Genomic DNA, 20101 nt, shown 5'->3' on the forward strand with positions numbered 1-20101 from the left:
CACCACAGAACCCTCCAGGTGCCCCAGGAGGCGACAGCTCCTGCTCAGGGCATCCCACCTGGCTGGGAGGTGCCGTGGTGCCGTGGCAGAAGCATCTCCAGCCCCAGGGCTGCTGTCATGCCGTCTGGCTGCCACCTCCCCCCTTTTCACCCAAAACACACGGGCAGGTGATCTCCTCCCCTTATGGCAGTGTCCATGTGCCCCAGCCACATCCCAGCCCACCCAGTGCCCCCACAGCAGGGAGGAGCTCTGGGCCACCTCCCCCCCAGGGCTCCAGGGAAATAAAAATAACACCACTTTTATTGAGTTATTAAAAACAAGGTGAAAGTACAGCTTGGGAGGAGCTGGGGGGACACCCTCATCCCCCCCCCAGAGGTGACAGCCCAGACAACAACACAGGGCCACCCCAGAGGGGACACAGGGCTGGGGCTGAACCACAGCCCTCCCTCCTAGGAGATTTTTGCAGGGGGGGAGCCCAGCCCCAGGGATGTTTTCAGCAGACAGGGAGCTGGCCCAGGGGTGCCCCAGGGCATCATGGCCATCCCCTCATCCAAGGAGGCCAGCCATGGGGACACTTAAGGGTGTGAGGACCCCTCACCCCCAGCACCATGGTGGCACATCACTGCTCTCTGGCGTGTCCCCCCAGTGTCCTCTGCTCCAGTAGGTCCCTGGGGACATTCCCCTTTCTCCTGAGCCCCCCAGCCCCACACAGGCAGGGCTGGAGGCAGAGAGTGGCATTGTGGGGACACTGTCCCCCCTGCCACAAGGCCACCGGGTCCCCAGAGCCACCCTATTTCCAGTGGACAGGCAGTGACCCTGCACCTAGCTCTGCCCCACACCGAGGGGAGCCTTAAAAATGAAAGAGAAAGAAGGGAGGGGGTGGGGGTCCCGCGGTGCCACCACGCAGGGCCACCCACCGCGGGGCAGCCGGCCGCTATCTGCCGCTCTCCTGGCGCTGTTGCAGCAGCTGGATGACCTCAGCGATGCCCTCCTCGGGGACCTGCCAGGGGGAGGGCACACACAGAGCAGGGCTCAGCCCCGAGGGCACAGCCCCGGGGCGGTGGGTTCCCGGGAAGGGGCGGGGGCTCACCAGGGCGTGGTCGAAGTTGAAGGTGCTGATGTAATAGGCTGAGATGTCGGCGGCAGCCAGCGGCTCGGCGATCTGTGCCACGATGCCACACTCGTCTGGGGAGGCAAAGGGACCCTGGGGTGAGGGGGTGGCCCTGGTGGCACAGCCATGTGGACGTGGAGGGACAGTACCACCCCAAAGGATCCATCCCTGGGCAGGGTGGTGAGGCAGCTAAGTGCCATGGGGACAAGCAGGGAGAGCATCACCCTGAAGAACATCGTCCCCTGAAAGCTCTCCCGGGGTAGGGTGGTGGCACAGCCTGGAGGCACAGCCGTGGGGACACACAGGAGGAGCATCACCCAAAGCATTCCCTGGGTAGTGTGGTGGCACAGGGAGGGAGGGGGGACACGGCCACCACGGTCACACTCACCGAAGCCGAGGGGCTGCCCACCGATCCGCACCATCCGCCACAACTCCCCCGTGGAACTGGTCAGCAGAAGGTCACTTGGGAACCTGAGAGAGGGCAGAGCTGAGTGTAGCACTGTCCCTCCCCTCTTCCTGTGTCCCCAGCCCTGGGCTGGGACAGACAGAGGGACAGCCCCACGGGTGGCACCTACCGCTTCTGGGTCTCGGCGTCCATCACGATGGAGATGTAGCCCTCGATGAGGGAGAAGGCGAAGAAGGTGATGGAGTCGAGGTCCTGGCTGCTGGCTCCAGCCTCCCTGGGGGGGCTGTGGAGTGGGGAGGGGGGAAAGGAGCCACAGGGGGGGGCAATGAGCCCCAAAATTGTGAGAGGTCCTACTGGTGGCACTGGGCATGTTCAGGCATCCTGCTGGGATGCTGCAGGGTGGAGGAGAGGGGGGATGGGAGCAGGTGCTGCCCATTAGGTCTGCAAGCTCGCAGAGCCATGGAGCTGGGGGTCAGCAGGTGCTTGCCACACACAGGACAGGGGTGACACAGGGCTCTGCAGCGTTCCCAAAGCACCGTGGTGCCTCCACAGCAGGAGTGTCCCACCGGAAGGGACTGCACCCCGGGCTGCATGGCCAGGACTTGGCCAGCAGCATCCCCTCCCCCCAGCATCATTACCACCTCCTCCTGTTTCACAATCCCCCCTTCCCCAAAGTTTGCTGCACTGGGGCTTCCCATGCCCCTGGGCCACCTCACGGCTGCCACCTGGGAGGAGGCAGCAGGACCTCAGCACCCACAGGGCTGCAGCCCCTCCAGCACACTCAAGAGGACAAAACCGGTTTGAACACACACCCAGCACGTGAAAAGCCACTGGGAGCAAGGGTGGAGGAAGTGACACCGAGGTTCAGGTGGGACCAGGCAAGGAGCCACCACCATGTCCCTGTACCCAGGACCCACCTGTGGGAGTAGAAGAGGACGTCAATGAGCATGGTGGCGATGGCAGGCAGTGTGTCGGGGGCCACAGTCAGGATGCAGAAGCGAGTCTGGGGGCTCTGCACGGGGTGCAGCGTGGGGCTGGCGGCTGGCAGGGGAACAGCCTCCCGTCAGGTGTGGGCACAGCTCGGGGACAGTACCGCAGCGCCACCTCGTGGCCACCGCGGCCACGGCTCGGCATCCCTCAGGGCACAGAAGGGTGGCTCCAGGGGTCCCCCGAGGCTGCGGGTACCACCGGTGGGAGCCCGGAGCATCTCAGCGGGAACCAGGTGGCCGTGGGGGCACACGGGACCCCGTGCCACTCACCCGGCTTGGACTTGAGGAAGCCGTTGCTCACGTCGTCACAGGTGACAGGGACACACTCGCCGCTCTCCTCCTTGTAGATGTCGAACTCCCCGGCCAGCGTGTGGATCACCACCGGCAGGTCCCGCTCCCGCACCTGGCCAGGGCTGCGGCATCAGGCCCAGCACCACCACCGCCCCCCTTCTGCCGGCTGGGGACGGCTGGGTCCCCACCCAGCTCCACAGGAGCCCGAGCCCCACCGTGCCCACCCCCAGCCAGCGTGGGCTCACCAGGATGAAGTCGGTCTGGTAGGTGGAGAGCATCAGCACGGAGACGTGGTGCTCGGCCAGCGGCGCGATGACGGAGCGGGCGATCTTGGTGACGCCGGTGGCCTGGCTGCCAGAGGGTGCCCGGCCGTTGGAGACCACGCTGAGCACCAGCCAGGTGGAATCTGCCACCTGCATGAACTCGGAGGGCGGCAGCTCTGTGCGGGGCGTAAGGGGAAACTGAGGCACGGGGCTCCCCCGCCGAGGGCACGGCACGGCCCAGCGGCACCCGGCGCCAGCCCCTGCCGCGGGGCTCACAACGCGTGTCCCCTCGGGAGGGGAGCACTGCCAGGGCAGCATCAGCCCCAGCTCGGGGGCTGGAGATGCTGGTTTGGGGGTGCAAGCCAGCCCCATTCGTGTGTGGCAGGGCTGGATGGGGCTCAGCCACTCCAGGTGCTGAGGTGGCACCGGAATGTGGCCGCAGCGATGTGTGCTGCTGAGGCTCTGACTCCCCTGAGCCCCGGGGTGCACCTCTCCTCCCTGCAGCAGCACCCTGGCCTGGGTGCCAGTGGGTGTCAGGGCACACTGCACCCCAAAACTGGCACTGCCAAAGCCCTGGGGCTGCCTGGATAATCCCTGCTACCCCAGGATCCCCCAGCCCAGCACCAAGGATGCTTAGGGTGGGGACATGTGGCACCAGAGGGGACAAGGGAAAGGGCCACGCTGCCATTCCTAGGATGCCAGCACCTTGTGCCAGCCCAGCCAGGACAGGCCAAGCCCAGGCTGGAAGGGGGCCAGGGCTGCTTCCCAAAAGGTGCTTTTGTTGGCTGGCTCCTGGCCAGCTCCTTCCTGCCCTGGGGCTGAGGTGACAAGAGGCTGTGCCCATGTCCCCCTTGCTGCACTCACCCATCTGCCCAGGAGAGGGGCTGGCACCGCTGGGGTGCTCCAGGACCCATCCAAGCACACCACGCAGCACACCTTTCCCTACCCCACAGTGCTCTCTGGAAGGGACTGGGGGAGGTCTGTACCTCCGGGGGTCTCCAAACCAAGACGAAACAGCACCCACAGGCCCCCACAAGCACCCAGCCCTTCGGTGGGCACCCAGCCATCACGGCAGCTGCAATGGGGAGGTCGCCCCAGGGAGGGGTCTGGCACCCATGGCGGGACCCTATCACCGGACAGGCTCCGTATCCCGCTGCCGAACCGTGGCTCGGGGCAGGGCGGGAGCGGGGCCGGATCCCGGAGCCTCGGTGGGTGTTCCCAGCGCCTGTTCCTGCGCAGGAAGCGCCAGAACGGCCTCGGCTCCGGCCCAGGGCTGAGCCTCGGGGACGCGCGGGGGGGAAGGTGGGGTTAGGACACATGGGGACACGGGGTCCTGTCCCAGCACTCTCCACTTAATGGCTTTTCAACACCACCATGGGCGAGGCAGCGGAGGGGACCCTGCCGTACCCCTGCCACCCACCCCGGGGCTTAATCTGGATCCCCAAGGGAAGAGAAGGGGTGCGGCAGGGGGTCCCCTGCCTAGCCCCTCAGCGGGGAAATGCTGGCAGCCCCCCAACCCTGGTGGGGGGAGGAACAGAGGGTGCAGCGGGGCTGCCGGCTCGCAGCACCATTGTTCGGCACTTCCCGCCCTCCCCTCGGGATCGAGGAACATTTGTCCACAGGCCCCGAAATAAAACAATACGTGGGGGATGGCCCTGGCTCCGGAGAGCTCAGCCCCACAGCCCCTGCCCCGTCTGCAAGGCTGGGAAGGAGGTGGCAGCTGGCTCCGTCCAGCCACTGCCCCAAGGCCGGAGGGCTGACCCTTGCTCCTTGGGGCACGTCCAAGGTGATAAAGCTGTGGCCGGCTCCTGGGCAGGAAGGTTTGGGCGTGGGAAACCAGGCCAGGATCCGGCCCCCCCGAGACAGCCCGTCGGGCTGGTAGCACCGGTGGGGATGGTGATGCTTGGACCCATGCTGGGTTACCCGCGGTGGGGACATCACCCAGTGCCACCTCTCACTGAGAGAAACCGGCCTGGATGGCCTCGAGTGCCCCCCACCCCCAGGACTCCCCAAAACCTGGTCCCTGCTGCCAGGCCACATGCCAGGGCTGGGCTCCCTCCTGCCAGCCAGGGTGGGTGCAGAATGGGCCCCTCTCTGCCGGCCCCAGCCCTCGCTAGCTAAAGGCAGCCATGGGGACGGTGGCAGGAGGGATGGCAGCAGCCCCCCGTGCAGGCAGGGAGCCAGCAGTGCTGACGGCAGGCATCCCGGCAGGTACCTGCACCCCGGCCCGACCTTCCAGCCAGCACCAGGCTTCCCACAGACCGCCTTCGGCTGTTTCCCAGTTTGATCCCATGAGCCGGCGGAGCTGCAGCGCTGCCTGGAAGCAGGTTATTAGTGGGGAGAGCCTGGGCCGGGCAAGCTGGCACATCCCTGGTGCGGGCGCCCAGGGGCTGGGAGCTCTGAGGCCGGGCGCCCCAGGGATGGGCACGTACCGAGGGAGCCTTGCTGCAAGCCAGGACTTGCTCCCTGCGGCCCGGGCCCGGGCTGAGAACATGCACAACGCTGTCTGCGGGGCCAGCCCACCCTGCCAGGGACGGGGTGGCTGCAAGAGCCACCACAGGGTACCTTTGAAGCCCTCCTCGTCCAGCATGATGGTGTAGTCCTCGGGGGTCTCCGTCAGACTGAAGAACTTGCACCTGGGAGGAGAAACCGACGTCGCCGACCCCAGCAGCGGCCGGGCAGGGGGATGGAGGAAGAGCGGGAGGGGGTTGGGGAGCTGGAGGAGGAGGAGAACGAAAAGGAGGAAGGCCGGTACCTGCAGCGCTGGGGCAGGAAGAGCAGCTTGAGCAGCGGGTGGGTGTAGAGCCAGAGCCCGCGGCGCGCCAGGCTCAGCACCCGCACCCGGTGCTCCAGGATGTGCAGGTCCATGGCGGACCCGCCGCACCAGCACCGGGACCAGCCGCCGCCGCCGCCGCCGCCGCTGTAGACGCGGCCCCGGCCCCGCCCCGCGTCAAGGGAGGCGCAACGACAACCCCGCCCTGCCCCGGCACCCGGCCCCGGGACCGCCCCGCCGTGGCACCGGCCCCAGTGCACCCACCGGGAGCTTCGGGGTGCCCACGCCGGGTCGGACCCGGAGCGCCGGGATGTGCGGAGCGGACTGGGGTGCCCAGTCCGGACCCAGCTCTCAGCCCCCGGAAGCCTGAAGCAGCCCCAGCCCAGGGTAGCCTGAACTGGAGGCGACCCGGACCCCCAGCACTAGACCCGGTTCAGAGCCCCCGGGGTGCCCACACCGGACCCATCGCGCAGGCTCGGGGATGCCCGGAGCAGCCTCAGCCCAGAGTTCCAGAGTACCTCGGACAGCCCCGACCTGCACCCCTTAGGGCCGGAACTGGACCTCACCCGGTGTGCCAGGACCAGACCCAGTTCAGAGCCCCATGATGCCCAAACCAGCCCACATCCAGAGCCCCGGGGTGCCCACAGTGGAGAGCTGGAGCAGCTCCAACCTGGATGCCTGGAGCAGTCCCAACTTAGAGCCCCAGGGTGTCGAGCCAGACCCCAACTCTCCTGCTACCAGCCCAGCTCAGCCCCCACCAGCACCAGTCAGGATAAATTAGGGGCCTCCTGCCTCTGTTCAGCCACAAGAACTGTGACACTACGAAGGGGACAGGTTTGGGTGCTGGGAAAGGAGCTTACCCCACAGCAGCCCCACAAAGATGCCCCCAGAGCCTGGCAGCCACCATCACAAGCTGGGACAGGTCTCAGCATCCTCCCATTTACACTGAAAACAGGGCCAGCTGCAGGGCTGGCTAACACAGAGAGGCTGGCTCAGAGCTTAGCCACCCTGGGTGCCTCCACTGGGGTGGTGACAGCAGCAGGGCTCTTCCCAGGACCCTCCCCAGCACCTGTCCCCCAGGGCTGGGTGAGACAGGGAGGCCAGCCAGGGTTTGGCCACCCTGAGAGGCTCCACTGGCATGGTGACAAAACAGCAAGTCTCTTTCCAGGACCCTCTCCAGCATCTGACCCCCAGGTCCAGGCTTGGCTACCTTGCTGTCTCTAGTGGAGTGGTGACAGAGGTGACAGCAGCAGGACTCTTCTCAGTACCTGTTCCTCAGGGTGAGGTCAGACAGAGCAGCCAGGTCCAGGCTTGGCCACCTTGGGTGTCAGCTGGGGTGATGACTGAGGTGTAAGAGCAGCAGGACGCTTCCCAGGACCCTCCCCAGCACCTGGCCCCTCAGGGCTGGGCGAGACAGAGCAGCCAGGTCCGGGCTTGACCCCCCCGAGTGTCTCTGCTGGGGTGGTGACAGCAGGCCAGGGTGTCTCGCTGAAGCCGATGTAGCAGGAAGTGGGAGGTGCCACCCCCACCCAGCCCCATGCCACCCTTCGCCCCATGGCAGCAGAGGGTGAGGAGGAGCCAGGCTGGGAGCTGCAGTGCCTTTACACAATCCTGCTTTATTTACCCCTTTGTACAAAACCGCTTCCCCGCTGTATTTTACAAAGCTGCCCCTGGCCCCTGGGGAAGGCAGGGGGGAGAGAGGGGCCCCCAGCACGGGGAGCACCCAGCCGCTTGCCCGCCCCTCCTCACCTCTGCTGAGGCCTCAGGGGGTGGGGGGTGGGTAGCAGCAGGGGGGTGAAGGCTCCCCTTGAGCTGTGGGGAGCCCAGGAAATGGGAAGAGGGGAGGGAGGGGGAGGGATGGGAGGGCTTTAGCCCCACGGCTGTGGTCTGGCATCACATCCCGCTGCCTCCGGCGCATCCTGCCTCGGTCCCTGTCCTGCGACGGTTACTGCCACGGAGGAACAATAAATAGGCTCAGTGAGTAGGTCAGTGGGGCACTACATACAGGGCTACAGCTTGATATATCCTCGCTAGATAAAGAGGAGGGGGTGAGGGGTGGCCCCCCGGCTCCTCGCGTACCCCCAGTCCCCCTGCACCAGGCACGAGTGCTCGGGGGCGGGGCCTGGGTCTGCGCGGCCGGCACAGGGTCGAGGGCTGCAGGAGGGACCCTTGGGTGGTGGTTGAGGGGCTCTGGGACAGGGAGGAGTGCCCGAGGGGCTCCCACAGCCATGGGGAAGGCGCTCGGGTGGCTCAGCCACCCCCTGCCAGGGCTCCACAGCTCCTGGTGCCAGCACCCTGCTGGGGTGGGCACCCAGCACAGCCCTGAGCTGGCCCTTTGGTCACCACGGCCGGCTGAGCCCCCAGGGATGAAGGCCCCGGCGTCGAGCACCCCTGCGGGCGGGGAACACGGTGTCCCCGGGAGCCGCACCGGCCGGCCTGTCCCCACCTCTGCCGCCCAGAGCCCCCAGCGCTGGGCGCCACGGGCAGCTGGGTGTCCTTGAGCCCGGGGTCCGTGCGCAGCCCAGCTGCCCGGGGGAGGGCCCCACGGCCACGCCGGCCCTACAAGTACGTGTCCTCGCTCTCCCGGGAGCTCAGGCTCTCCTTGGACTGGTGGTGGGGGGAGACCTGGGGGTGCAGCAGCTCCCGGGCCGAGCCGGGCGCTCCGTTGCCCTCGGCCCCGGGGCCGGCGGTGGGGCCGGCCGGGCTCTTCTCTCGGCTCTTCTCCTTGCTCTTGCGGGCCTTGGGCACGGGGGCTGGCCCCGGGGGCGCGATGATGGAGGGCGCGGGCTCCAGCGCCTTGCGGGGAGGGGGCTCGGCCTCGCTGATGGCCTTGGCCCCGTGCAGGCGCGGGGGGGACTTGCACTGCAGCTCCCCGTGCGTCTCCCGCCACTTCTTCAGCTGGATCAGGTGCTCCCGCTCGATCTGACGCTCCGTCACCGGCAGCTCGATCACCTGCGGGGGGCGCACCGCCGCCATCAGCGTCCCCACTGCCGCCCGGCAGCTGGCTGTGCCCCGCAGCCAGCCCCCGCAGCAGAGGGAGCCCCCAGCGGAGGCCTTCCGGGGGTCGCCCCCTGCTGCGTGCCAGCGATGCCCATCCGGGGCCGGTCCGGGCGGGCAGCGTGGCCAACCGGCTGGCACCCAGACCCTGCCCAGCGCCTCACCTCCTGCACCAGGAAGGCCTCCTGCATGATCTTGGGGCTGAGGGCCCTCAGCCTCTCCATGGTCTCATACTGGCCCTGGCACGACTTGAGCTTGTCCGAGGAGCCCAGGGTGTGTTTGAGAAGCACGAGGCCCACCCGGAAGATGATCTTCACCCCTGCAAGGGGAGAGGCAGGGCGCTGAGTGTCCAGCAGCACAGGGTGACGCTGTCACTGTCCCTCAGGTGTTGTGGGGCACCAGGCTCCCATCCTGCCAGCACTCAGGACAAGCACAAGAGTGGATCTGGGACCCTGTGCGCCCTCCAGCCCCCAGGGAAAGAGCCTGCTCTCCATCCCCGGCACGTGGCTGCCCCAAACCTGCCCCACAACAGGTCCTACGTGCCAGGCTCAGGCAAGCAGCCACGGCAGTGCTCCTGCTGTAGCCTCAAGCTCTATCTGTGTGCCACCTCAGGAGGAAGAGGATGGTGGGGAGCCTCTACCTTCACAGAAGAACATGTCCCAGACACGCAGGACGGAGCTCCAGGGCAGGGTGCGGGAGAAGGCGCACATGAACCACTCCGTCATGTAGAGGATGGGGTCGATCTTCTGCTTGCTCAGGTGCTTGTAGGCCACAGGTGAGACCTTGTGCAGCAGCGAGAAGAGGATCTGCCCATCCAGCTGAATGGCCTCCTGCAGGGACAGCAGCAAGAACCCCAGTGGGCACTTTAACTGCAGCCCAGGCCCACCCACCCTCCAGACCTGGCTGTGGGGGCAGATCTGTGCCCCACAGACAGCACCTTAGCCTCAGCCCAGTCCTGGAATCAGCTCCCCAGTGCCCACCCACCCTCCAGACCTGGCTGTGGGAGAAGATCTGTGCCCCACAGACAGCAGCAAAGCCACACTGAGCCCCTCTATCCCTGACTGTGGGATGCTCCTGGGGGCTGTGGCACAAGACAGAGACCATGGGAGCACTCAGGATGTCTCCAACCTCCCTTCCCTCTGTGGTGAGGAGCTGGGTTTCAAGCTAGAGACATCACAGGTCCCTGCCCCTGCTGAACACACCACGGGCCCCTCACTCACCAGCTTCTCGCTGTAGTAGCCAGGGAGATACTTCTCACAGATCTGCACCAGGCACCAGAACGCTTGCTGCAAGCCAAGGGAGAGGGTGTGAAGGCCCAGCGTGCCCCCAGAGACCAGCACCCTGCTGCTGGGCCCTGCCCTCCCTGCCCCTACCTCAGCTGGCATGTGCATGAGCAGCACGGCGGCGATGGGCGCCTGGGCCTGGCAGTAGCCCTCCTCGGGGCGGTACAGGGTGTAGGCCTTCAGCACCCGGAACAGGTCCTGCTGCCTGTGGAGACACCGGGGCAGGAGAGGTGGGCACAGGGCACGGACACGGCCGTGGGCCAGGGGCACATCGTCAGCTGCTGGCCCAGCAGCGCCAGCGGCCCCCCCCAGGAGCCGGGGTCAGTCCTCAGCTTGGCATCCCGGCGCTGAGGGACGCAGTGACCGCAGCTCTGCGCCGGGGGGCGCTGCACACAGAGCCCCAGCCTGCCCGGGACGAGAGGGGAGGCAGGCAGCAACCGCCTCCCAGGGACGCTGGCTCGGGGGGAGCCACGGTGGGGTAGGGACCCTGCTGCCAGCTCAGGAGTGAGACGCTCACTGATGGGAACAGAGGGGGAACAGAGGCCACAGCCTCCTCCCTCTGCCCTCCTGCACAGCAACACCCAGGCCCCTGGGCGCCAGAGCTGGTGCTGAGGGCTGTGACCTATGCACCACAGCCCCAGAAATCTCATGCTGTGAGCTGGGGAGCACGGGGGGAGCACTGAAGGGGACACTGTGGGGGACGAGCGTGGCTCGGGGAGGGGGGACAGACAGCGCCCATCCCACAGTGCTGGCCCAGCCCAGGGGGGCTCTGGGTCAGCCACACAGCAGCTGCCCTTACCCATGGCCTCCACGGGAGACAAACATCTCGTGGAAGGGGAACTGCCGGTGCAGATCTCGCTCGATCACATCCAGCCACTTGGCTTCGCCTGGCAGGAGATCCAGTTCCTGGGCAGGAGGGGCACAGGGTGAGCAACAGCCTGCACCAGCAGACAGCCCTGCTCCTGCATGCAGGGCCCCAGGGAGCCCAAGGAGCAGCCACAGGGCTGGATCTAGCTCTGCTGCAATGCAGAATCACTCAGGTTAGAAGAGATCTCTAAGATCACCCAGCCCCAGTGCTGCCCCAGCGCTGCCCCAGCACTGCCAGGGCACCACCAAGCCATGGCCCTCAGCACCACATCTCCATGGCTTGAAACCACTCTAGGGATGGGGACTCCACCAGTGCCCTCAGCAGCCTGGGACAGGCCTTGACAAGCCTTTGGGGGAAGAAACTGTTCCTCATGTCCAACCTAAACCTGCCCTGGTGCTGTTGGAGGCTGTTTCCTCTTGTCCTCTCACTTGCTCCTTGGAAGAAGAGACCAACTCCCACCTGGCTCCAGTCTGCTATCAGGGAGTGGGGAGAGCAAGAAGGCCTCCCACGAGGCCCCATCAGCCCACAGACAGCCTCTGGAGCCCCCACTCACACCCCAGCCCTGCAGGGAGCAGGCATCACCCCAGCACTGCCCCCTGCCCAGCAGTACTCACATCAAACTTGCCCATGTTCTGCTCCAGCTTGACCTTGCTCCCCGAGAGGTACTGCCAGGCCCTGCCCCGCAGCGAGGGGGGGATCCCCTTCTGGCACCGCAGCCGGATCTGAGGGCAGAGGTGCAGCTGTCACAGGGGAATCACGGAGCAGCAGGGAGCAAGGCGGCCCTGGGGTAAGGGGGGAGCCAGGCCCAGCACCACGGCCCCAGGCTGGTGCCCTGCTGCCTCCTCGTACAAGGGGATGTGTCTCTGTACCCCGGGACAGGGAGCCCTGCCTCACAACCCATGACAGCGTCTGGGCACGGCACAGGAGACACTGCCCACCCCCTTCTCCACAGCATGGCACTCCAGATGCCAGCCTGGATGGCAGCTGGAGCTGCAGCAGCAAGAGGAAGCTGTGGATGGCTGCCAGGAGCCCAGCCAAGGCTTTGTGGCTTCCAAGCAGCTTCAAACAAGCCCAGCTCCACCTCAAAGCAGGATCCTGCTGGGAGCTGGAAAATCAAACACTGGAGCCAAGCGGGGGGAAGGACTGGGGGCACTGGGTAGGGCTCCCCAGCCCCTGGTCCTGCCCTCCTGCTCACCCATGGGGCCATGGAGAGCAGGGAGGTCAACCCTTCTGAACACCTCCACTTTTCCACCCGCTCAGCCTGGCCAGAAGGACAGCACTGAGCCAGCTCCACGCATGGGCAGCTCCTGGGGCCAGCTCCTTGCTCACAGACATCCTCTGGTTTCCTTGGCACTGAGCACCAGCCAGGACCAAAGTCCATTTGAGGCAGCACCTGCTGGTACCTACCCCCACCGCTGAGCCAGCTGAGCTGAACCCTGCGCTGCCAGCACCCAGCAGGGGCCACCCTAAGGCCCCTGGGGGCTGGGTGGGTGGAGAAGTGACCACACCACCTTCCCACAGGCCAGGTCACTCAGCAAGCTGGGACCCACGAGCTCAGTGCACAGCTACCCCCCCAAGAGCCCTGCAGGGCCTCCAGGCCACATGCCCCCACCAGGGTGGCACAGCTGGCGACACCGTGCCAGCGCTTCCCAACCCCTACCCAGCAGCTCCCAAAGCCTCCCCTGGCCTCTCCTGCTTGCCAGAACTCCCTCTCCCCATGTGCCAGCCTAGCTCAGCTGGTTCCAGCACGGTGCCAACGCCATGAAGTGGGAGGGTCTGCTCTCCCCCCTGCAGAGCTGCTCCCTCCCCCGGGCAGGCCCCGGGGCCCCGGTGCTGGCAGGGAAGGCATCGGGCGATGCCCGGGGCGGCCGCGGGCAGCTCTCCCTCTTGGAGCCTGCTCCCCTTCCTGCTGGATAAGCTGCCAGGAAGGAAGCTGCCTTGCTGGGTTTCGGTTTGGCAGCCCCTCCAGCTGGCCAGGCTCAGCACAGCCAGGGCCAAGAGGCTGAGCACCTCATCCCTTCAGATCCTGGATGGGAGCACCCAGCCCCTGGGCTCCCACTCTGCCCCTCCAGGGGAGCAGGAGCACATTTGGGGTGAGGGCTGCTGAAAGCACAGAGCAATCAGAACGCTGGGGAGCAGCAGGAGCTGCCCACACCACCTGCCCTCCTTCAGCCTGGCTGCAAAGGGCAAGGACGGGCACGCAGCACCGGCACGGCTCAGCTCCCGTGGGATCCAGGCCAGGCAGGTGAAGGAAGCAGCGTCTGGGGATCCTGGAGCAGTTGCAGGTGTCAGTGAGCCCAGCAGGAGAGATCCCTGGGCTGCCAGCCAGCGCTGGTGTGGCAGCCAGGGAAGAAACAGGGCTTCTGGAGGCACAGGGAGCTGCTCCGAAGCAGCAGGGCCCGTGCCACACGGGGGCCATGGCCCCGTGCCAAAGCAGCCAGCCTCCTGCCAGAGCCCAGGGCCAGCCCTGGCACCCTTCCCTGAGCAGCTCCAGGCACGGATTTGTGGTGCAGGATAGGCTACCCCAGCACATCAGGCCCAGAGAGACCTCCAGCAGCTCAGCTGGAGCCCAGGGCAGCTCCTGTGCTGGGGCAGCTCCTGTGCTGGGGGCCAGGGCAGCTCCTGTGCTGGGCCCAGGGCAGCTCCTGTGGCAGGCACAGGGCAGCTCCTGTGGCAGGCCCAGGGCAGCTCCTGTGCTGGGGGCCAGGGCAGCTCCTGTGGCAGGCACAGGGCAGCTCCTGTGCTGGGGCCAGGGCAGCTCCTGTGCTGGGCCCAGGGCAGCTCCTGTGGCAGGCACAGGGCAGCTCCTGTGCTGGGGCCAGGGCAGCTCCTGTGCTGGGGCCAGGGCAGCTCCTGTGGCAGGCACAGGGCAGCTCCTGTGGCAGGCACAGGGCAGCTCCTGTGCTGGGCCCAGGGCAGCTCCTGTGGCAGGCACAGGGCAGCTCCTGTGCTGGGGCAGCTCCTGTGGCAGGCACAGGGCAGCTCCTGTGCTGGGCACAGGGCAGCTCCTGTGGCAGGCACAGGGCAGCTCCTGTGCTGGGCCCAGGGCAGCTCCTGTGGCAGGCCCAGGGCAGCTCCTGTGGCAGGCACAGGGCAGCTCCTGTGGCAGGCACAGGGCAGCTCCTGTGCTGGGCCCAGGGCAGCTCCTGTGGCAGGCCCAGGGCAGCTCCTGTGCTGGGGCAGCTCCTGTGGCAGGCACAGGGCAGCTCCTGTGCTGGGCCCAGGGCAGCTCCTGTGGCAGGCACAGGGCAGCTCCTGTGGCAGGCACAGGGCAGCTGGAGCAGGCTCCCAGGCTGCGGCCCGGCCGGAGCGCAGTGGAAGCTCTCCGGAACAAAGCTCCTGCCTGCCACGGCCCAAAAAGCTCTTCCCAAATCCTTTGTGAGCAGCCAAGAAACAAGAGGAGGGATTCCTGCCTCTTTCACCAGGCACCAAGCAGGGACAGCGCTCTGGGAGCCCAGCACACAGAGCGGTGCCAGGAAGCTCTGCCAGCAGCAGGGAGGAGGAGGAGCAGGAGCAGGATGCTGCCCTTCGGCCACTCTCAGGCACCATGGCCCGTGCCAGCTGCCTCAGGGCTGCCAGCAGACACACAACAGCAAGCTGGGACCTGCTGCATCCCATCCCTGCCTCATTCACAGGCTCAGGAGGTCAGGGAGCCCCCAGAGGGCCAAGCCATGGAGCCACCTGGCACGCAGCACCAGGGGTCTCCTGGGGACCTCGGTCTGCAGCCCAGCATCAGGCTCCAACATTTCCTACCCACAGCTTTTTTTGGTCGACAAGATGCTCAGAAGAGAAGTTTCCATGACCAAACAATTCCCTGCAGGCAGCCAAAGAAGCCCTAGGAAGGCTCCAGCCCAGTGGGGAGCAGACAGGGGCAGGAGCAGGGGCTGGCTCAGAGACTGCAGGCTCAGCACACCCCCGCCCCCACTGCAAGCTCCAGCTTCCCTCCCACCCCCAGAACGTCACAGGGAGGGATCAGCCCGCCCAAGCATCATCCAACGTGTCTGTCTGTCTGTCTGTGGGGACCTGGTGACAAGCAAGGCTGCCCCAAAGCCCCACGGGGACACAGCTGCAGCCAGCTGTCCCTCTGTGCTGCCTCTCCCTGCTGCACAGCTGTGGTGGGGCAGCCCCAGGGCACACAGCCACTGCCCCTGGGCACACAGCCACTGCCCCTGGGCTCACAGCCACTGCCCCTGGGCACACAGCCACTGCCCCTGGGCACATAGCCACTGCCCCTGGGCACACAGCCACTGCCCCTGGGCTCACAGCCACTGCCCCTGGGCACACAGCCACTGCCCCTGGGCACACAGCCACTGCCCCTGGGCTCACAGCCACTGCCCCTGGGCACACAGCCACTGCCCCTGGGCACACAGCCACTGCCCCTGGGCTCACAGCCACTGCCCCTGGGGGACACAGCCACTGCCCCAGGGCACACAGCCACTGCCCCTGGGCTCACAGCCACTGCCCCTGGGGCTCACAGCCACTGCCCCTGGGCACACAGCCACTGCCCCAGGGCACACAGCCACTGCCCCTGGGCACACAGCCACTGCCCCTGGGCTCACAGCCACTGCCCCAGGGCACACAGCCACTGCCCCTGGGCACACAGCCACTGCCCCTGGGCACACAGCCACTGCCCCTTACCTTCTTGTGCTTTTTGGCCATCCACTTGTCCCAGTTGTTGAGCATGTCCAGCCATTTGGACTCTCGCTGCCGCAGCACCTCCAAGGGCACCTCCTCCAGCCTGCAGGGTCAGGGGAGGGGAGGTCAGTCAGCACAGTGCCCTCCCTGCAGCACAGAGCCCCCCTGAGCATCCTCCCCAGCACGCTGGGCGTCCCCTCCCCAGGCAGGGCAGGCTCAGGAGCAGCAGCGTTGGTTCCAGCGGCTGCTTGGCGCTGCCGGAAGCGTTCACCACCCCCGAGCTCACCACCCCCCAGCAGCTCAAAATCTCTAGGGAGCAGCCTGGGCTGTGCTTTGGCAGCCCTGGGGACCTGTGTGCCCAACCTGGGGCACATCAGGAAGTCGAGGAAGCAGGAGTGCAGCGAGAGCTGCCGGCTGAGCTCAGCGCGCTGACTCCGCCGCAGGGGCCGGCTGCAGATGGAGCAAGCTGAGGCCATAAGCATCATCTCATCTGCAGGGCCCTGGGCCTGCTCCCAGCCAAAAACCCTGGCCCTGCTCCAGGCCCGGCACAGAGCCCGGCCAAGGGTCCCCCAGGAGGGATGGGGAGTGTTCTGCAGTTGTTCCTACTTGGGGAATCCAATTTAACCCTGAGAAGGCAGGGGGGATGCTGCTCCTGCCACACCAAAGCTGGCACCACACCTACAGACTCCCTGTGCCACCCTCCTGCCCTTCAACAGCTTGGAGGTGGGTGACAAGACAGCTCGGCCAGCCCCTGGCCATGGCCATCCTTGGGAGGACAGAAACTGCTTCGAGCCATCACTTAAGAAGGGTCAACTTCAGCAGAGTTGATGCCCCAGGGCCGTGTTGATCCCAGGAGCAGCCAAACCCTTCCCACGGACCTGAAGATGGTGGTCTGGGCACTGAGCATGCCCCAGAAAGGTGCAGAGCACCCAGCCCCACTGCATGACACACGGAGGCTGCCTCCTCCCAGACTCATCGGCGTTGGGAGCCAGAAAACGAGCAGCGCTGCGAGCCCAGGGCCACGTCCGGCTGGCAGCACCGCCCTGCTCCCTGCTCCCTGCCCAGCCCCGCTGCCTGCCCAGCCCTGCTCCCTGCCCAGCCCTGCTCCCTGCTCAGCCCTGCTTGCTGCCCAGCCCTGCCCCCTGCCCAGCCCCTCCCCGCCGGCTCCCACCCACTGCAGCGGGTCAAACAGGGCTGAGCACGATTGTTTGGGAGAGCAACCCTGCTCCGAAGGGATTCGCTTCGCTCGCTGCAGCCGCCCCACCCTCCCCGGAGCGCCCGGCGGCTCCCCGGGCCGGCAGCTCCCCGGCCGGCAGCTCGGGGCCCGGGGAAGGCTGGCCCCAGGCCGGGCAGCCCGGGGAAGGCTGGCCCCAGGCCGGGCAGCCCGGGGAAGGCTGGCCCCAGGCCGGGCAGCCCGGGGAAGGCTGGCCCCAGGCCGGGCAGCCCGGGGAAGGCTGGCCCCAGGCCGGGCAGCCCGCGCTGCCGAAGGAGCTGCGGCTCTGCGCGGCGTGGGAAGCTCGGGAGTACTGGACGCTGGATACAGCAGCTGGCCGTGGGCCTGCTGGAGCCCTGCCAGCCCAGCCTGGAAGCTGTTACCAGCTGATGGCTGCTTGGCAGCGGGCAGGGAGCAAGGACCAGAGGCGTTTCAGATGGCTGCGGCTGGGAGGATGGAGGATGTGGTGGGAGCACGGCAGGCTGGAGGGGAGTGAGATGCCCTGGGCAGGGAAGGTGATTCTCTGCAGCCATGCTGTGGGTGACAACCTCACAGCTCAGCCCTTCCTCATGCCCCTCACCTTCCACAGGGCCTAGGACACCCCATGAGTCCTCCTTGTGCTTCCAGACCCTCCACAGGTTGCCAGCACACCCCCTTGCCCTGCCTTTGCTTCCCCAAACCCCTCCAGCTGGAGGGACCCCAGGTCTGCCTGCCATGGGTCGGGGCCATGTGCTCTTGTTTATGCACTCCTGGACAGATGGAGAGCGGATAAAAGCCCTGAGGAGAGCAGGATTGAACCCCAGAGCATCTGTGGGACACAGGAGGAAAGCTCAGTCCCCAGTGACTGCAGTCCCCACCTGTCTCCAGCACCAGAAGCTCGGGCTGGCAAACCACTGTCTGCTGAACATCAGGGGCAGGGACATTATCACACCAAGCACTCAAGGACAAAATGACAACAGGCAGGACACCCCCAGAACTCGCTGTGTGTGCATGGGATGGGGTGCAGCTCCCCATGCAGGAGAGGCCAGCCTGCTCCCGCAGTGCTGAGCCGTGGGCAGGGACAGCCTTTATCACCCAGCACCATGCACCCTGCCCAGCACCAACAACCTCTCCTGCTACACTGGCAGAGTAACACCCACAGGCTTGTGAGGGGCTCCCTGGAGATGGGGAAACTGAGGCACAGGGCCCAACCAACACCAGAGCATGAGGATGAGGAGCCTGCTCCAGGTAATATCCCAGCTGGAGAGGGGCAAGCTGCCACCCACCGTCCCTGCCGCGGCCCTGTGCCTCTCCGGGCGCAGCTGTGAAACCACGGCCGGGAAGGCAAACACCAAGCAAGCTGTGGAACCAGCTCCCCAGCAGCCCAGAGCGCATTCCTGGGTGCTGACACCGCCCTAGGGCCCGGCGCCCTGGGCTGGCGGTGCCATGGGTGCTGGGGGCCGACTCCAGCTTCCTCTCCCAGCTTCCTCCCGGCAAGGCACCGCAGGCGACTGCTGATGCCGGCTCCGCTGGCAGGACACCCAACAACTGCAAGCCCTCCCTAGCTCGACGGTGGCCAAAAATACATGGGAATCCAGCTCTTGGAGGAGGAGAGGCCGGGAGGGGACCAGCCACTGACCTCGGCACGGAGGCCTCGGCGCTGCTGGCAGCCTCCAGCCACCCCGCCTGGGAGGGACGCAGCGCTCCAGCCCTTCCCCTGATCCATGCAGGAGGGATGGGGGGGAAGTGGGAGCAGCCTTCGGGGCTCTTGCTCACATCGTGGCTGCTGCAGCCTCCAGCGTGGGCACACAGCACACCCTGGGGACGGCGGTGGCACTGAAGGCCGGGGCACGGGAGAGTCCTTGCCCAGCTGCTGCCGGTGCCGCTCCTCCGAGAGCGATTAAACCCCCGAGGGGTCACAGAGCCATGGAATGGTTTGGTTGGGAAGGACCTTAAAGACCACCTAGTCCAAACCCGCCCCTGCCACGGAGGCGCTGCCCCGCGAGCTGGGAACACCGGTGTCCCCTCCGCAGCGGCCCCGGAGCAGACCCCGGCCCCGGGCCGCCCCCCGCTGCGGGCCTGGCGCCGGGAGGGCCCGGGGCAGCCCGCGCTGGCTCCTCGGCGGCCTGCCGGAGCCAAAGCAGCGCTGCGGGCCCTCGCCCGCTCCCCCGCAGCCCGCCCCAGGAGCTGCTGCTCTTCCGGGCCGCGGGGCCGGGGGCGGATGACAACCCTTCCCCCCGGGGCGGGAAGAGCCGTTACCGGCCCGGCCCAGCGGCCGAGGCCCCGCGGCCCGGCCCCGCGGCAGCCCAGGGCCCGGAGGCGGCCTCGAGCGGGGCCTAGGGCGGCTCCTGCAGGCCCGATGCGCGCACCCCGCCTCGGCCCCGGCCCCACTCACGTCCCCTCGGCGCCGCGGCTGCCCACGATAAACCCGAACTTGTCGACGCGCCGCTCTTCGGGGCCGCCGCCGCCGTTCACCTCGGAGTCAGAGCCGAGGGAGCTGAGCTCGTCGCCGCCCGGCTCGGCCAAGCTCTCCCGGGTGCCAGCCAGGCTCCCGCCGGGCGAGCCGGGCCCGCCGCCCCCGCGGCTCTTGGCCATGGCGGCGGCTCAGCGGCTCGGCGGCCGCTCCTCCATGCCGCGGCCACGGCGGCGGCCACACCCCCACGCCCGCCCGGCCACGACGCTATTGGGCGGGAGCGGAGCCCCCTGCCAACCAGCTGCAAGGATGAAGCCGGAGGCGACCCGCCCCCGGAGATGATTGGCTTAGCAGGCGGGAGGGAGCTGTCTGTCAAGGCGGGCAGAGACGGGGCGGCTCTGCGTGAGGCTCGGGGCGGGGGCAGGACGGGCAGCGGGGCTGCGGACCGGCTCCGCAGTGGGGCTGGGGCCGCGGACCGGCTCCGCAGCGGGACCGGGCTGGACACAGGGGGATTAGGAATGCACTGGAGCTGCAGGGGAGTTGGATGGGGCTGCAAGAGGGCTGTACCAGGGTTTCACTCGGCCGTACTGGAATGCGACACTGGGAGAGCCCCGCCTGGGCTATGTTCCGTACGGGGCCAGAGTCCATACTGGGCCAAGCCTATGTTGGAGCTAGGAATGCACTGGGACTGCACAGAAGCTGGATGAGGCTGCAAGAGGGCTGTTTAAGGACACTCCGAAGGCTCTGGCACAAGTGGCAGCCCCTTTACAAGCACCCCACACTCCAAAGCAGCCCCACCACTGCTTCACTGTGAGGCACCCCATCACCACCAGCCCAAACAAGTCAAACTGGCTCCACTCTCCTAAAAAGAAACCATTAA

The 20101-nt window shown here is 67.1% G+C and overlaps 2 protein-coding genes across 4 annotated transcripts; both read right to left on the minus strand.

Annotated features, from left to right (window-relative positions):
* Positions 1-282: 282 nt before the first annotated feature.
* Positions 283-5984, minus strand: CASTOR1 (cytosolic arginine sensor for mTORC1 subunit 1). 2 transcript variants are annotated; one of them, XM_068161857.1, is made up of 9 exons: positions 5816-5984; positions 5626-5696; positions 3043-3236; positions 2777-2909; positions 2435-2558; positions 1687-1800; positions 1500-1582; positions 1095-1185; positions 283-1000 (listed from the first exon to the last, which is right to left on the minus strand). In XM_068161857.1, exons 1-9 carry the CDS (start codon positions 5926-5928, stop codon positions 823-825), a joined length of 1101 nt encoding a protein of 366 aa, XP_068017958.1. In that variant the 5' UTR covers positions 5929-5984; the 3' UTR covers positions 283-822. The 2 variants fall into 2 exon arrangements, with proteins under 2 accessions (XP_068017958.1, XP_068017957.1); XM_068161856.1 differs by having other exon boundaries at positions 853-1000; positions 1091-1185.
* A 1445-nt stretch (positions 5985-7429) lies between these two features.
* Positions 7430-19471, minus strand: TBC1D10A (TBC1 domain family member 10A). Of its 2 annotated transcripts, XM_068161859.1 has the most exons (10): positions 19204-19471; positions 15620-15719; positions 11596-11703; positions 10913-11019; positions 10204-10318; positions 10051-10116; positions 9471-9660; positions 8995-9149; positions 8459-8785; positions 7430-7781 (listed from the first exon to the last, which is right to left on the minus strand). In XM_068161859.1, exons 1-10 carry the CDS (start codon positions 19401-19403, stop codon positions 7779-7781), a joined length of 1371 nt encoding a protein of 456 aa, XP_068017960.1. In that variant the 5' UTR covers positions 19404-19471; the 3' UTR covers positions 7430-7778. The 2 variants fall into 2 exon arrangements, with proteins under 2 accessions (XP_068017960.1, XP_068017959.1); XM_068161858.1 differs by having other exon boundaries at positions 7430-8785.
* Between the last annotated feature and the right edge of the window lie 630 nt (positions 19472-20101).

Source organism: Melanerpes formicivorus, unplaced genomic scaffold, assembly GCF_026170545.1.
Source record: "Melanerpes formicivorus ecotype bairdi unplaced genomic scaffold, bMelFor1.0.p_v2 SCAF_60, whole genome shotgun sequence".
NCBI classification, from domain to species: domain Eukaryota; kingdom Metazoa; phylum Chordata; class Aves; order Piciformes; family Picidae; genus Melanerpes; species Melanerpes formicivorus.